Source organism: Megalops cyprinoides, chromosome 10, assembly GCF_013368585.1.
Source record: "Megalops cyprinoides isolate fMegCyp1 chromosome 10, fMegCyp1.pri, whole genome shotgun sequence".
In the NCBI taxonomy this organism is placed as follows: domain Eukaryota; kingdom Metazoa; phylum Chordata; class Actinopteri; order Elopiformes; family Megalopidae; genus Megalops; species Megalops cyprinoides.
In genome coordinates, this window is record NC_050592.1 from 22,685,197 (window position 1) to 22,702,849 (window position 17,653).

The window sequence follows — 17,653 nt, forward strand, 5'->3', positions numbered from 1 at the left end:
TTACTAGAAATAACTCTCCTAACTGGATAACAGTGAATATCCTATAGAGCTGTTTACCCTGCTGCCACAAGTAGATGAGAAGCCTAGATTTTTTCCTGTGTATCCCAAGCCAGAGCAATTATGTGAATTCAGTGAGAGTGCATAAAGTATGGTTAATTATTTATGGAGTAAAGCTGAGCATTTTCTTGAGTTATTCATGGTAGGTACTCAGCTCAAGGACACACTCATCATATCCCCACCACCCCAAACACACCTGAGACTAGACAACCATCTTCTGTTTAAGTCAAGCTTGTAAAACCATTCTGAACTACTCTCTTCTCAGCTGTTACATTGCTGGACTTGCTTTGTCTATATGAAATACACCATAACCCACAGGCCACAAACTGTGAACTTTTGAATCATAGAGCACAAAACAGTTTTATGCATTTTAAATTGCCATCTCTGAAAATACAGTCATTAAACCTAAAAAATGTATGCTTAGCAATAATCTCACACATTTAATTTGATTGCCTTGCCAAGAACACTTTATATTTTATGCAGTATGATGTATTAAAAAGCTATGAGGAAAAGAAGCAAGTTACTTAACCTATTTAGACTAAGTGAGAGGAGGCTTAGAGGTGATTTAATTGAGGTTTTTAAATTTATAAAAGGACTCAATAAGGTTAGCTATAATAGATTTTTTAGGGTGAGTTCAGTCTCTAAAACAAGAGGACATAAATAAAAACTAGCTAAGAGTAAGTTCCACACTGATATAAGGAAATATTATTTTACACAAAGAGTTATCAATACATGGAATAGGTTGCCAGGTCATGTAGTTGAGGCAGAGACCCTTGCTGTGTTCAAGTCTAGACTTGATGTAGTTTTGGATACTCTTTAATTAAGAAATGGCGAGCTTAGTTGGGCCGAATGGCCTGTTCTCATCATAATATGTTCTTATGTTCTTATTATTTCCCAGTGCACAGTAGGGGAGATGTTTGGAACCCTGACATTATGGGGCATGGACTCTAAAGCACAACACACTGTTCTGTTCTCAATTTTTTTGTCAAAGTTAAGAAGAAAATGCGAGGACGCAGGCTTGAACAACAGCCACAGATTCAGTTTGTTTCCTCTGAATTTCCACAGTACTCTGTAAAAATTGTGCCAGAGAGTCATGTCTGGGATGAAAACACATCTGCAATATGTGGAGCATTAAGTTTGCATTGGTTTTAGCTTTAGTTTGATGTCTTCAGTTTTAAGCAATTCATCAACAGCTATTAAAAAAACATTAAGTGAATGACCCATAGTTTAGTACTGATTATCACATTTCTTCAGCTGTGTGTTTAGGATTGGCATAGAAATATACTTTTATGTACATGTTTCTTCAGTCTTGGTTAGGACTGGAATGGAGTTTTCTAGGCTAAATGGTTTCCTCTTGGTGTTCAGGATTTGCATTAGTGGGACAGACATAGTTTTGCTCAAGGCCAGGAATTGGCAATTATCCTCCACAAAGCTGCATTTGGGGACAGCGGAATATACCCACAGCCTGTTGTCCTCCCAGTGGCATTAATCAAACCTGACACTGAGGCCTGAAGATGATAGTTTATGGCAACACTGCACTCTCTTGGGTCTCACAACTTAGCTCAGCCAGCAAGTAATGCGTACCATTGGTTATGAAGTTTCATTAGCATCAGGCAGTTAAATAATACACTCTGTGATCAGTGCATAGAATTTTTCTTGCTCTTGCTATCTGGTTGCTCATGGAAAGGTGTGGTAAAAGGAGAACTTCCATGAGAACTGAATTTGTCCCCTTAGGGCCTCAGAGCTGAGATTTGTGCCCTTAGGCATTTCTGTACTTGTGATAAATGAGGGAGAGAAGGTGCTGGCTGCCATCTCCTGCCCCTGCTGCCTCCCTTTGAGTTTGACATGTTACAGCCTGCTTCTTGCTAGAGAATTTCTTTTCTTAGTAGCTTAACCCCTGCATTCCATGGCAGAAAAGGTGACGGAGGGAAGGGCAGAAAGACAGAGATGCAGATCCTTAAAGTTCTTTCCACATGGAGTGAAGTAACAGAGTGGAGACAGGCGTGGACTGCCACAGGAGATTTCAGACTGTAATCACAAGGTCAATCAGAGTCTCTTTATTTCAGGGTTTCTCTAATCTGAAAACTGGATTTTATTGATTTATGCTACCAGTCATCACTGGTTTAGCTGTTGACAAGCTTTCTCTATAAAAAACAATCACTTCTCTTTCCCATAAATCGTACAATCTTTAGTATACAGACCTAAATGCCTTTTCCTTCATGAACCCAGGGGAAATCTAAAATAAATAATGAATTCTAAATGTGACCCCTATCAGTCTGTTTTCGATGTTTATTTTGTCTTATTAAATTTGTCTTCTTATTTTTCATGTTGTCTGGCACCAGTCCTGAGAAGTTTTGTGGATAAGGTTCCCTTGGCCCTAGAATGTGTATGTTTTGTATTACTGTTATTTATTTGGTTTTGCAAATGAGTTTTACAAGATCATTTTTACAGCTCAGTGTTTACTTAACTAAAGTTTTAGTGTCTTGGTCAAGAAGAAAGGGTTATCAGTATTTATTGAGGCTGTTCAATACTTTGCACAAGTATACAACAGCAATATCTTACCTAGGATTTCAACCTGTTACACTTTGGTCAGAGATTTGATGCACTGACCACCACATTATACCATCGCCCAGGTGTTATTTCAAGAGAAATGAACTGCAAAATGAAGGAGAAGAAAAGAACTGAAGGCTTTCCTTCAGCCAAGCTCCAATCTTTCCTTATCAATTGTGCCAAACCATTCAGTTTGTGCTGATATGTTTTCTAACACTCCTTTACATCTGTTAGGGCCTTATGAATACTGCTTTATTATTTTGTAATTTTACTCTGAGAATAAAAGAAAATCCCCTGATTTTGGATTTTATTTTTCAAAATATATGTACTGCAGCAGGAATAATAAGACTAGATGGAAAATATGACAAAATTCAATATTTTGGCATTATTTTACTCAAAGTGCTTTCAGAAGAAAGCTACAGTGTACAAAAGTAGCAACAAAAACAAATGATGATGAGCAATGATAAATAATATAGTTTTTTTTATAATTATGCTATTGTATAATGTTGTTAGTGGTTTTACTTATAATGAATTTAAAATGTTGTAATTAAACCTTAATGTATTTATTAGCGTTTTTATGTATGAATAATTTACATGAGAACTAAAAAATGCTTGCAGCACACTTTATATCACACTTTGGAAGAAGGTTCCAAAGTTTGTCTGCCTGCACTATTTGTCTACCCATGCTATTCTCCCCTGTAAGGGATTCCCTCAGTCAGCAGCATATTCCATACTCAGGAACTCTTATAAAGCAAAGAATATTTTCTGAAGTTTTAGCTGCTGCCACTAAAGTTTGTTTGGACATACTGGTGACTGCTAGGAGTAATGTCACTTAGCTAGCAAGAGCATGAGACAGTGAACATAAGGCTCGCATTATAAATTACATGACTTCAAATAGGATAGCATTTCAGAACCGTGCAGATTCACAGATCTTTATGTGTTGTATGTTAATGCATTAATTTTTATTTAAAAATGCATACGTGAGATCATGCATATAGCCTGGGAGCCAGGTAAATAAGGTGCACAATACATCCTTTATGGGTATTTCACTGATACTACATTAATACATGCTATTCTTGGTTTTATTTAACGTGCTGTGTGCATTATTCAATCAGCTATTGAAGCTATCTCTTAATTCAGAGAGTTAAACTGAGGGGAAGGGTTCAGTTAGGCAGGTGCACCATGCCTATTTTATTAACCTGTCAAGACTGACAGCTAGAGCCATTCAATGAGGTGATGACAGCAAGATCAAGATTTCCTTTATGGAGTGTAAAACCCTAGGAAGGTTGACATGGACAGATTTGTAGCTTTCAGAAGTGTGTAGGTTAGAACTCAGCTCAGTACAGTTCTGCTGTTTTGGTTGGAGTCATCATTTGAATTTACTGGCAGTGCTGTATCTATTGTTTAAATATCATCACGGCAAAGCTGTTCAGTGAATTCCAGGGAACTGAGAAGAAAGGTACAAAATACTGCCAAATGTGCTGTAACAGCTGTAGTCATTTAAGCAGGAAATTCAGCCCCTTCACTCAACCTGCATTTTACATATACTGTATACCTCACCTTTTAACATAAAATTATGTACAGCAAAATATATGAATGTAGCCATGGCTGATATTGTCTCTTATATAAGCAACACAGCTATGACATATTAAGAGTAGAATGGTATTCTAACATATAAAAAGCTGTAAAAAAAAAAAGAACCTTAGACACTGATTCTGTAAATATGAGGTTTTGATGTGAAAGCCAGAGCAGTAACAATTCACTGGATCTGTTCTTTTTTTGGATGAGAAGATGAGTGCGTGTACAGAACTCCTTCAGCCTTCATACTCCAGACACATTTGTTTCACCCTCCTGTGTTGGCGTACAGTTTTATTTTTAAGACAAATCCCTACATATACATACATGACTTTACATTTCTGGGCCAGCCAAGTAATTGTTTTTCTAAGTCATAAACAGAGCCATATATGTATCCCATATTCCCATATTTCCCCTTTTGTTCGAACAGTCCTTCAGCTGCCAAGAGATGCATATTTATTGGAAAATCATGACTGCTTTCTTCAGGGAAGAAGTCCAAATTTTGTCCAAAAGAATGCCTTGAGTTATCTGTGCTTTGAAAAAAAGCTATTCACACTCATGATTCTAAAGGTGTTATGAAGTCCCTTATGAAAATTATCGAAATGACAGATAAATATCTTGTAGGATCAAATAGGATGAGCGATTTGCTTACATATTTTCATTGTCTTTCAAGTAATTCTAGTATTCTACTGTTAGTGAGAGCTTCTCTTTTATAGCAAACAAACTGCAGCAATGTAAGGATGAAGACATTTTGTGGGAAAAAAAAAACTGTAATAACTGGAAAAATCACTGGGTCCTTTTGGCTCCCTTCCTGTCCTGCAGACAGGTGGTTTACCAATAGCTGAGAAGTAAGTGTGGACTGAGGAAGCACACTAGAGGTGAGACTGAAAGCGAGAGAGAGGGGGCAAGGGGAGGGGTGAGAACGTCTGCCCCGCCCTCACCTGCTGAGTAGAAACTGGAGAGGAGAGAGCAAACCTGGCTGGAGAGCACAATGGGAAGAGGGACCTTACATTACTTGTGATTTTTTTTTTTCCAAAAAAAATAAACGTAAGTAGTGTTTCACAGGTTTTATTTGGGGACATTTTAATGTTGTCATGATGGGTGGATCTTATTTTTCTCCTGACTGAGGGGAGGAGGGTACAAGTGTAAAATCGACAGGCAACATTTATAAAGCAGTGTGTTATGATTCCTCATTAAACATTCCATGACAGATCGACGTGTTAAGGTGTCCGGCCTGTCGTTTTCTGTACAATTGTACAATTTGTCATGTGGCCTTGTACCTCTGCTTTGCAACTTGATCTGTATGGCAGCGTCTTTAATGTACATGCAACAAAAAATTCCAAGAATGACTGTTTGGCACCCAGAGTATCCAATGTGTCATATGAAGGCCACATGTTTAATTTATGCCTGGGGTTACCTCGAAGAAACCAGTAACTCTTTAAAACAGGACTGAAAGAGGCAATGTCACCCAAATAATTATTTTTTCATGCTATCCAGGTTTTCAGTATGAATGGAAAAAAATCTATTGCTGTACTATATACAAATGTCAAAATAACTATAACTAATATACAGGACCAGTCAAACGTTGGGGCACACTTGATTAAGATAATGAGAAACATGCATTTGATCTTGAAGTAGATGCCTATGTATGAATTTCTTTCTACAAAATTTAATTTTAAAATTATTTTTTGGCTATTTTGAAGAATCTAAAATATAACATAGTTTTTATTTGTTTACAACACTTTTTGGTGACTGCATAATTCCATCGTAAAATCGTAAAAACAAAGAAAGAAAAGTGTGTCCAAACTTTAGACTGGCACTGCATTTCATATTCTTCTGATGTCATTGGGGCCTTAAAAATCATCAGATGCAGGGATATCACTTAAGATTGGAATTAGTATGTTGAAGTGAAATACCTTGATAATAGAATATTGCAAGTTTTATCAGATGCTTGCCAGAAAATGCTTACCACAGATTTTGTGCTTTGAAATAGGGTAATCTGCAATAAAGCTTCTCTCCACCCTGAAAAATTGCTTTCAACATGAACATCATCTGGGCAATAGCTCTGCTGTCTGTGATCCACTCTGCCTACTCCCTCAAGAAGAAGCATGTGGGAGAATATGGTAGGGGAGATATGTTTTTTAAGCATTTCACTACCTGCAGAATAGTAGCTGTCTGTTGAGGTAATTATCATTGCACTTATTAGGCTTTTCACCTTTAGAATGGAGTACATACAAGTTTGGAGTCTTACCCATTTGTGACCACACTTAGTTTGGTTTCTTGTCTTTAGCTTAAGAGGAGTGGTCTCTCTGGGGAGTGGAATGACCAGAAGAGACAGTGAGGTGTGATAGGGTTTCAAAAAAGACTGTTTTTAAAGCTTTCCATTGGTATTCTGTTGATGGATTTTTCTGATAAGCCTTTTGATAGGTGCATTTCTGTGTAGTCCCTGGAAACATACAGGTGTGTTATGCAGGTGTTGAGAATTCATCACTGATCAAATGAACAAAATGTAATTTCTAGCTAAAGTATTTATGTTGTATTACTACTGTTAGTTATGCTTGTTTTTACTCTATAGATAAGACAGTTAGACCTATATAATATACTAAAGCAGATATGTTTGCAATGTATCCAGTACTGTCATTTGGAAGGCCTATTATTTTTCATCTATAGTGTGAGACACCCTGTTGTGATTGGTTCTTCTTCATAATTGTCTTATTCTGCGCATTTATGTCTGTTAATTAAGAGTTATTAGGTAAAACAGTGATATAATCACTGCAACAAAGGAAATAACATGTACACTTGAATGGCTTCAAATGTTGGTACACATATTACAAACCTAATAGAAACTTTTAATAACCTTCTATGTCCTGGAGTCACTGTAGTTGCTTTATAACCTTACAGGGCAGGATCAATGACTAGATGGTATACAACTGTATAAGTTATTGAATATGAATTTCCATTGATTTTCATATAATTACAATTATTGTTAATATTTAACAGTTCAGTATGAAACTAGTTCTGTGTATGACATTAATCAGTTGGAGTTAATCAGATACTAGTACTAAAAGTACTACAACTATAAGGCTGTATAGTGCTGTTATAGGCATGACACAACACTGGTCATAACCATTAATGACAGATTTTGACATATACTATAATGCTGCCATGACATACCAGTGTAAATATTTTATCATGGCTGGTAAGAATGTATATAAAAATAATTTATCAAAAATAATTTATCAAAAATAATTTGGAAAGTGACATAAACTGCTGAGTCATTCTCGTTTTTATCATGGCAGTGACAGTATTGTGGCAGTGCCACAGTGTTGTATCAATGCACACATCAATGTGTTTGACCCCCGTAAATACTGCTTACATCTGGATGTTTTATTTTTATGTATTTTTGTTGGTACCACAGAGGTTTTCACTTTAAAACAGAATTTTCTGGTCTAAAAAATGCAATGACTGTCAAATTTTTCCAGTTTTGTCTTCCTTTGTACAATTTTCCAAACGATACAATGTGTGCGCAAAACTGAACACTGATTAGATAGTTAATAGTAGTACGGTCAACTATAAAACCACTGTTGGGGGAGGATTTCTGGAGAACTAAGGCAACTGAACAAAATGAACCTCAATTACCCTCAGCAACTTTCCATAAACAATTCCTTAGACATCCTTCAAGACCAAGCAGTCTAGCAGTCAACTTTAATTCTATGCCCAGCCTGTTTTACTGCGCTTTCCCTGGCCATGCATTATTACCAGTAACAGGCCAGGTTTGTCACCTCTTTGTTGTAAAAACACAGATTTATGGGATCCTTACAGGACTGTTGGTAACCACCATGGGAAAGAAAATATAATTCTGCTGCTCCTCACCTATTGTCCCTCCTGCCCACTACTATAAAATACCAGGGTGTCTTCTATATGTAAATACCCCTTCAGCTTTTGACAGCAATTAGAAAACTTCAGAAAATCCTAATTGCTTGATAACTGAAAAGTTGAACATTTACTTTCAAAACATATCATTTGCTGATGTTATGAGACTGAATTTGTCTGTGTGCTGTTAAAACAGAGAACATTGAAAAGGTTAGTTTTGCATTAAAGTTATGGTGATGTGCCACCAGGTGACAGACAAGTGTTCTGATTTTTCAGGGTGGTGGGAAAAGAAGACTTCATATAGAGTTTTTATTTTTTTATTCTGTATTATTATTATGTTGGTTTTTATTATTTTGACCAATGGAAAATTCCCAACCCCTGTATGTGTACCCTGGCAGAAAGTGCCTTCATTTCCTGACTCTGGTAACCGCTTTCCTTGGAAGAGCCCAGGCAGTCCCATGATTTTTCCAGAGTGCAATAACCAGTTCCTTTGAATTCCTCCAAAGCAGATGTTAAGTATGAGACAAACAAAATATGTTATTTGGCTTGATTTCTGTCCTTTCCAGCACAATAGCATAACTGATGGTGCTAATTGTGTCCTCCCTTAGATTGCCCAGTAGATGTTTACATTGTCCTGGACACCTCTGAGAGTGTGGCCCTCAGAGCCAAACCGTATGGCTCTCTTGTCGACCAGATCAAAAGTTTTGCACTGGACTTCGTGGACCAGCTCAACAACAGGTTTGTAATGCATCTTTCATCCCTCTGATCTCAATAGCTGGAAAAACAATGCTCAAACCTACCATGAGATAACACTCCAAGCGGGATTCAATCGACATGTATCCTTAACTTGATTCATGATAAATTGCAAATGCCACATTTATTACTGATGAACAGCTTGTTCTGTTTTATTGAAAAAGTTACATTTGCATTTATTTGTGGAAGTTACAGAGAAATATTTATTGAATGCCGCAGTATTATAATAATTCTGATTGTGATGCAAATGTTTCTGTCAGTTGTGACAGTTTTTATGATCAAAGTTACTGTTTCTGACTGGATAAAAGCCCTACTTTAATCAAGGCTACTGGTGCTGGAGAACTACTCTTTCAACCTGTACACTGTATGTTCATGCAATCAGATCTGAAACCATTGTCAGTTCATTTTGCCAACAGCTTCCATATCATTTACACACAAAACTTGTCATAACATTAAGAATTAACATTAAGAAATGTCAATTTTTCCTTGAGATTTGCTTGAGAAGACATCATTGCCATATTTAGTGCAAGAATGAGATGCAGAACCAGGTGCAGAGCCAAAAAAAATTGTTGGTGGATTTTAGAGCTGCTTAATTACTGAGACAGGTAAAAGCAATGATGAACAGCGTTGCCAGTTTTCATGATAATAAGTGTTTGCACCTCATGTCTGTGGCTCTGCCTCTGTGTATATATTTGTAACTGTCCTCGTGGAAGGACTAGTGCTGGGAACCATCTCTGAACTTTAGTTCACCCCACATGAATTGGAACCCTTGAACTATTAGGACGTCTGCTTCCTTACATGGAGCTAAAGCATACTGAAGCAAATTAAACATATTAACACACTCACACACAATAATTTAACAATAATTTAACAATTCACTCCAACATCAGTAGAAATACAGGAATAAAAAATTCAATGCTGTTTGAAACCCCACCACAACATATTATACATGGCTTTTGTGCTGAAAGAAAAAACACTGTAAAGCACCGTGCTCTGTGTAGTATCAAAAACATGAGTTGTGTTTGTCTTAGCAAATCATAGTGAAGCACAGGGAATTCCTTTGAACACAGTGGCTTCAGTATTGCAATCCAGTCAAAAAAATGTCCAGTCGAAATGATTTCATACACATTGTTTTAATGCATTATAAAGATATGGTATTGGTTAGATAGTAAAAGGACGTTTGAAGCAGAGCATTTGCATTTATGGTGATCCAAATCCTTGTTTTTAGTAGAGTAAGCAAGCTTATCATTGCATCATTATAGTATTCCCCAATTTGCTTTAAGTTCAAATATTTGCTAGGCGATTACAGTAAAGCTACTTGTTGAAAAAATGCTAATCGACTTTCCTCCAACAGTGCAAGAGGGACATAAGGCGTATCTCCCCTCTTTCATAGACCTTCCTGCCATTCAGTGGTCCTCTCCTTGTAGCACAAGAGTGAGAAATTGATAAATGTGGTAGGGTGATTTCTTTAGATTGCATGTTTATCTGTGTAATATATCACACTTCACAATGCCATTGCTCTCCTAGCAGAACTCCACTGGGAAAACATGACTAGTCTTGCATTTGTGAGCAAGTTCTTCCTTTTTTTCAAACATGCACTTCACATTAAGATTAGCAAAAGCCCCCTTTAGGCTACTGAGGGAGACAAACCAGAAAAATCCAGCTGTCAAATTCTGATTTATTGGAGACAGGCCACTAATTGCAGGTCACTTCTGGGGAGCTGATTACACCATTTATCAGTGTAATTATTCTGATTATGTTCTCCCAACAATTAATTATAGTTTATTAAGGTAACATTGTAAGACTAATGTAAATTTCAGAGTCAAAGGATTGTGTGACTTTTAAACTACTTTTTAATCTTATTTAGTATGTGATGAACATTGTGGTTTTTTATGGTTGCCCTAAATCACCCAGATGGGGATGTGAAAATTTATGGGTGTGAATGAGGTGAGGTTTCCTCTTTTGTAGATCTGATAAAAACAAGGCAAAATTCCATGACCTATATTACATAATTTCAGAATCAATCTCCTGTCATACTTTGTAAGGGTTTCATGAACAACACAAAAACAATATAAGCAAAATCAAAACATGCTCATCTAAAAATCTCAAAATTTCTTTAAGGTAAGAAAGTAAGGTAATTCCCAACATGAAAAAAGCAGAAGGTACTGTATGTTTATTTTTTTAAAATACTTCTCCGTGAATTGTCATGCCAGCCTTGCCTCAGCATACATGGTGGGATTACAGCTCACGACACTGTCTTAATCATTTAATTAAAGACCTGCCCCTGTAAGCAATATATTCAGCTCTAGCAAAATGTATTTGCACACCCAATGACTGACACTTGAGGATGTCGAACACTCTCTCTCTCTCTCTCTCTCTCTCTCTCTCTCTCTCTCTCTCTATCTCTCACACACAAACACACACACACAACATGCAGGTACTACCGTTGTGACCGTAACCTGACATGGAATGTAGGAGTCCTTCACTACAGTGATGAGGTGAAGATCATGAGTGAGCTCCTCAGCTTGAAAGAGGCCTCAGGAAAAACCCAGCTGAGAAAAGCTATCCAAGACATCCACTACATCGGGAAGGGGACCCACACCGACTGTGCCATCTCCGTGGCAACAGGCCAGCTGATGATGGGGTGAGTATGGACCACAGAAAATTATAAGCTTCTAGGTTTGCTACATCATTGAAGTATGTTTCTCAGATGCTTTGATGTCTAATTTTGACTCCCAGCTGAAATGTTACCCAACGCTCTGAATGTTATGGTCCGGGAGCGCATATTTTGAATTATATGGTAATATGGTCAACAGATTCCATAGTTTTGGTCCTTAACTGAAATTCAAGCAAAAGTTTTGTTTATCAGAATGTAGTTAAAATAAGAAAATATTCTGTTGTCATTTCAGTTGGCGGCAATTAAGGTGACTACAAAATGAGGGTGTAATGCCTGATGACTCTCAGTTAAGGACATCTAAGCTATACTGTGGTTAGGCCAATCATGACTCAGATTTGTTCTAACCCTTTCTCTCAGATATGATCTTGAGTTGTACTTAGAAAGACCACCATGTCTTTTTCTGTGAGGATAAGCAACTGTCACTTGCCTGTAAAACATAGCAAGATATTAGTGTTGTGTATGGGGAGATCCTGTGAAATGTGTAATGGTTTTATGTGTGTTATGATCTTTGGTCATCTTGGTAGTCAAACAGGCAGGTTTCTGTCATTATGATTTCCCCCTTGATTGAAGAAAGGGACACACAACCCTTTGAGCGGAGCTATTACAGGCATGAAATCACAAAGATGGTGTCCATATGGAGCTGCTCCACCAGACTGGCAGCTAACATCTCAATAGCTGTAGAACCATGGCTTAACTCTTTTTGGAAAAGGCTCCAAAACCCAGGATTCGGTTATGAAGAGGTATCATTCCAATGTTAAGGAAAATACTATCAGAGGGATAAGGAAAATAAACTGGCAATACTGCTCTTCACAATGTGTCAGATGTACTATGAGATGATGAAAATCAATGTTATTACAGGTCACACCAGAAAAAAAGGGAAAATAATCACTAGTATTGGGAACTATAGTACCTACTTCAATGATGAATTAATCAAATCTCTTGATTGTGGTTTACATTAAATACATTTGTTTTTTCATTCTTTTACATAGCCCTCTTAGCTAACTAAATAAATGTATAAATAAACAGCTAAGTCAGCTCTCAGAACTTGAAGTTGAACATTGTCATTTAGCCAGCCTCGCACTGACATACCTGCAGTTTCCCACAGCTTTGGACCACCTTTAGATCAGGATATATTCTAGGACAATCTGGTAAAAGGTGCTAAAACCCCATCTGCTCTAATCCTGGCTTTTGATACCCTCTTGCAGAACCTCCCCATTCCATGGAAACAAATACATGGTGGTTGTGACGGACGGCCACCCATTTGATGGCTACAAGGAGCCATGTGGTGGTATCAGCTACGCTGTGTCCGAAGCCCGAGGAATGGACATCAAAATTTTCGCCATCGCCATCACGCCCGATCATCTGGTAAGCTGAGATGGCACAGCATTACTGTGTTGCCATTCCATTCCATTAAATTTCAGTTGGAGAAAACCTTTGATGTGGTATGAACAAGATGTTTTCCATTAGCTTTTGGTTGTTGCGTTTCATAAAAATTGCATGATGAGACCAGCCAAGTCATGGACAGTAATGAAAGTAACCTTTGCTGCCATTCACATAAGGAACTGTTTTATGGTCAGTCAGGCAGGCAGATGCTGCGTGCTTGGTTGCTGTTTTGGCATCTGTTTCCGATTCACCTCAGGACAACAGACTGGGTGCCATTGCGTCGGATGTCCGCTACAGCTATAACCTTTCAGCAACCAGTGAGAACCTAGCAGTGGTCAGAAACACCATCCAAACCATCCTGTCCACCATTGTGAGTGATACAAGTCTCAGCCAAACAGCAATCTGGTGACTATTGCTACTTCAGGTTTCACAGGGAACAGCTGTTACTTTTGATTGAGGTCATTGGTGTAAAACAGGCACTGCATAGAATCTTTATTTTACAGTAGATGAACTGATGCCCATGAACAAGCATTTCATTTCATGTCATTGACAGTGACAGATAAAACTTTTTTTTATTTATCCATCTTTCTCATCCCCTCCATCTGCCTCCCAACAGTACAAGGATTCAGAGGATTTGGTGAGTAGTAGCTTTGTATGAGACAGCATAATGGTTTGCATTGCCTCAGCATTACTTTATATCATTCTTGTATTACACTGTAGAGTGATTGTGTTCTTTGTAACTGTGATTATTTTCTTTGTTGTTTTTTTTCAGTGCTGCTCATACGAATGCAAGGTAAGAGCAAGGACGTCAGTATGAGGGAATTGGTGCTTTTGGCTTATTGACAGTGGATTGCCTCCTTCTTATCACCCTTTTTTATTCACAGGCTCTCAGAGGACCTCCAGGGTCACCTGGCGAGAAAGGGGAAACGGTAACAACTGTTCAGTAAATCAATCAATCAAACAATCAAACAAAATTGCTGAAAAGCCTGTTGTGGTAGCAGTCGTGTGAGGCATATTAAGGGTTAAAATTGAGCTATGTGAGCTTTCAAGGTGATTAGGATGGGTCACTACTGGCAGGATATTCCTGACATTCTTATGTACATAAATGATGATGTGATTAGGGGAAAAAGGAGGTCATCTCCCCATTTAAGGGAAGGGGAGTGTCTTTAAATGTGATGGAGGTTTTGTTTGGTAGAGTCCTTGAAAGGAATCGCCTGTTTGATTTGGTGTATAAACATGAGAAGTCTTCCCTTTCTCCTTCCCTGTGAAAGATGAGCTTTGCTCTCTGGAGGTTTTGAGAGGAAACAGTGGGGTAACACTAGTCACCCACATTAGTGACAGGGGCTATAGTGTTAGCAGGGAGATTTCACTAAATACTCACAAAGACAACAGTCTTTCAGTGTTGTTCCACAGCATAGCATCCATAGAGTTTTACCAGACAGAATAACCACAGCAGTGGCTGTGAACAGTATTGCCCTGTGATATTTTTCCAGAAATAATTTTAATTAAGCTTTTTAATGTCATATGCAACTATTACCAAGTAAAAAATTACCAGTCCATAAAAGGAACACTCTCTCAAGGGTATTGCACCAGAAATTACCGCATAGACAACAAAAGTGCATAAATAGTGTCCTCGCAGTTTACATGTACCCCCCCTCCCCCCCAATTTAGCCAGTTGAACAATGTTGTGGTTATTGTGTTAAAAATGAAAAAAAAATCCATTGAACACATGAATTTGTAGTGAGCAAAAGGTCTTCAGTTACAAAACATGTCTCAGTATATGATCTGCAAAAAATGCCCTGATGTTTGTATCTTGGCAGTCTCCCAAACTCTTTCTTTTATAGCTGTCATGTGGAACTGCATGTGGTTCACCTTTGAAGTATAGCGAGTCCATAAACCATGTTCTAAGGTGCATTTGACTTTTGCTGTCAGAGGGATATGCCTTTAACATTACAGTTGTCAGTTTCAGATTTACAAGGCAAACATGATCCAAGGAGGGATTTGTTTTCTCTTCCTGATCTGAGAACAAGATATCAATGTGAAATGTTTATTATCATCATTACGGTGCTGTGTTGTTTTCTGTAAGTCCACACATGTATTAGGCAAGGGATGTACAATATCATGAAATGAAAGCTTTGCAGTGTGCTTTATACAGTAAACCTAGGCATGTGTATGTTCAAGGCATGTTTAAATCTGTAAATCTTTACAATGTTATTATTTTTTCTTTGCTAGCTCTGATGTTGTGGGGGTTGATTGTGCAGATGGTAGATGTGTTCTTGCCAAGAACAAGGCAATACTTTGACCACCTGAGTTTCATGTAAAAAGACTGGGGGCTCATTCCCTTTGCGCAGTTTCTTTCATTAAGCTTCAGCTCACAATGTTTGCACACCTCAAGTGTGATGCTTAAAGCATGTTGGCAGTATAAATGAAGCTGCCGGTATTTGCTCTCCAATTACACAAATTGAAGTGCCAGCGTGTTGACAGCGCCAAGACATGTCTTTGGCATAGAAGGATGCTCTTCTTCAGGCACTGTGTTGCACAGTGTGAGGTGCTGGACCCTGCTTAAGTACAGTGCAGAAAGTGAAAGGCCACATGTATACATATAACATGAGCTTATACATGTCTAATATGCCTTTCATGTTTGCCATGAAGGCTCGCCTAGATGTTATAAGCTGCATGTTACATCAACCAACCACTTTTAACCAGTATTCTTGTGTAATTCAAATAGGTTAACAGTGGAGAAAATTGCAAATTTACTCTTTACCTTTTAAGAGCAAAACATTTGGAACCAAACTCATTTAAATAGCAAACAAAAATTTTTGCTAATTGTATTTGCTTTATATAAGAAACGTGATGGTGATTTCTGCAACTGCTGAGCACTTAAGGCTCCACCAATGCACACACAGGGACACACACACACACACTCATACACACAAAAATGCTTTGTTATTTGAAGATATAGATAAAGCAGTTTTATGTGAGTAATGAGTGCCAAAAATGCATTTTTCATGCACTTTTATCTGTACCTGCTAGTTTGTACCTTGTCCGGTCAGCTGTTGAAACTTGGTCATGCTGCACTTTAGTTTTCAATTTTTCAATGTTCAGTTTGTGTCTGTGTTTGTTTGCATTTTTGTGTGCATGTAAATAATTTTCAATGGTTGGTACTCATCACATGATCATCGCTTTTCATTTTATAACTCACACTGTTCTTTGTGTCTGGCTCTCTGGCCCTGACATCTTATTTGCACTTTGTCTATAATGAAGGCCTGAAGATTGAACAATAAGCATTTCTCTTTTAAGGTTGCAGCCTGCTGGGACTAATCAATCCAAGCATGCTGTATGCTGTGTGCTGTGAATGTGCCTCCAGATTTCATAATTCTGTTATTTAGAGAATTAGGGTTGTGGTTGAGTAAATGAACCCACTGAGAGCTCTGGAGGAAAGTTGTATTTCTTCTACAGTCCTGGATCTCTAGTAATTCTAAAATAATGTAATTTAAAGTCTAAATCTCAAGTCCCTACCTTAAAAAGTGAACCAAAAAGAACCAAAGAACCATATGATCATTTAATTGTATTCATCAAAATTGTACATGAGTTGTCAATGACAACAGGAAAGATATGAGATCACTTCCCCAGGAATAAATTTTAAAAATATTCTACCTTCAGGGAACACGAGGAAGACAAGGGGTTGCTGGGAAACCTGGCAACTTGGGACCAAAGGTGAGCTTCATTAATGTAGCAGTGCTACCGCATGATCTTCCATTAAAGAATCATGAAATGAAAGAATGACATATTGTTGCCATTTAGAAAAAAAACTTAGTTCAGGCCACAGTCATCAAAAGCAAGAATTAATTTTCAGTTAAGATTCTTCACCTTAATCGCTTCATTTATTGTCAGTCTTTGCTTTTAGAAGACATTTCCTCATTGTGAATTTCAGTGTAACATCCACACATTATTGTCCATATTGTCTCAGTGCTTTTATGATCATTGTTAATATTATTCATGTTGTCAGTATTTAATAGCAAAGTGGTTCAGGAGTTTATGTAAACTCTAACCTTGTGCTAACAGCAGGGATCTGAAAACTAACAGTCCTGGGTTGGGTATGAGACCAGACTCCAGTGACTCTTTCTCATCTGAAGGTCAGACATCTGTGTGTGTGACTCATGGAGTTTATCAGTCAAGTTCAAGAGATCCCATCTTCCTGTGTGGGATCCTGTCTCATGGCTGGGCTACTACCCTGGATATAAAAATAAGATTTAACATACATAGTCATTGATTACATTTGAATTTGTTCCTGTCACAGGGTGTTGCCGGCGACCAAGGACCCCCAGGTCACAGAGGAGAAAAGGTTTTTTATTTCTCATTTATTTATCAGCATCAAGTCATATTCTCTCAACAACACTGTGGCATGGGCACATTTTCGCATTGTCTGTTTTATTGCATCGTTGTGAGGGTTACATTGATGCGGGGAAGAAGGCTGTCTGTTAGCTTGTGCGTCGCCATGTCATTTTATCACAGAATCCGTCACCATACATCTAACAAACACAGGGATTCACAGCATTCATTGAGAGACATTCATTAAGAGACATCTTTCAGCTTACTTCAGTCACCTGCTATTTGATATCTATACATGATCAACTTCCTCTGATTGCAGGGTGACCGGGGTTCCACTGGAGATAAGGTAGGGATATTTCTGATGTCTGAATACATAGGGCTATACAATGAGACAAAAAATAACACAAAGGACAGCTTTCAACTTTGGATTGTACTGTGATGGTTAATGTTTGA

General features: G+C 37.8%; 1 protein-coding gene across 1 annotated transcript in view; it reads left to right on the top strand.

Moving 5' to 3' along the window:
* Positions 1-6,223: 6,223 nt before the first annotated feature.
* LOC118784859 (collagen alpha-1(VI) chain-like) overlaps positions 6,224-17,653 on the top strand; it is a 28,869-nt gene continuing 17,439 nt past the window's right edge. Inside the window, exons 1-11 of the mRNA XM_036539309.1 lie at positions 6,224-6,305; positions 8,664-8,793; positions 11,246-11,452; positions 12,691-12,850; positions 13,125-13,238; positions 13,485-13,505; positions 13,641-13,661; positions 13,753-13,797; positions 16,532-16,585; positions 17,169-17,213; positions 17,520-17,546. Coding sequence (XP_036395202.1) covers positions 6,224-6,305; positions 8,664-8,793; positions 11,246-11,452; positions 12,691-12,850; positions 13,125-13,238; positions 13,485-13,505; positions 13,641-13,661; positions 13,753-13,797; positions 16,532-16,585; positions 17,169-17,213; positions 17,520-17,546 — 906 coding nt within the window. The remainder of the gene's footprint in view (positions 6,306-8,663; positions 8,794-11,245; positions 11,453-12,690; positions 12,851-13,124; positions 13,239-13,484; positions 13,506-13,640; positions 13,662-13,752; positions 13,798-16,531; positions 16,586-17,168; positions 17,214-17,519; positions 17,547-17,653) is intronic.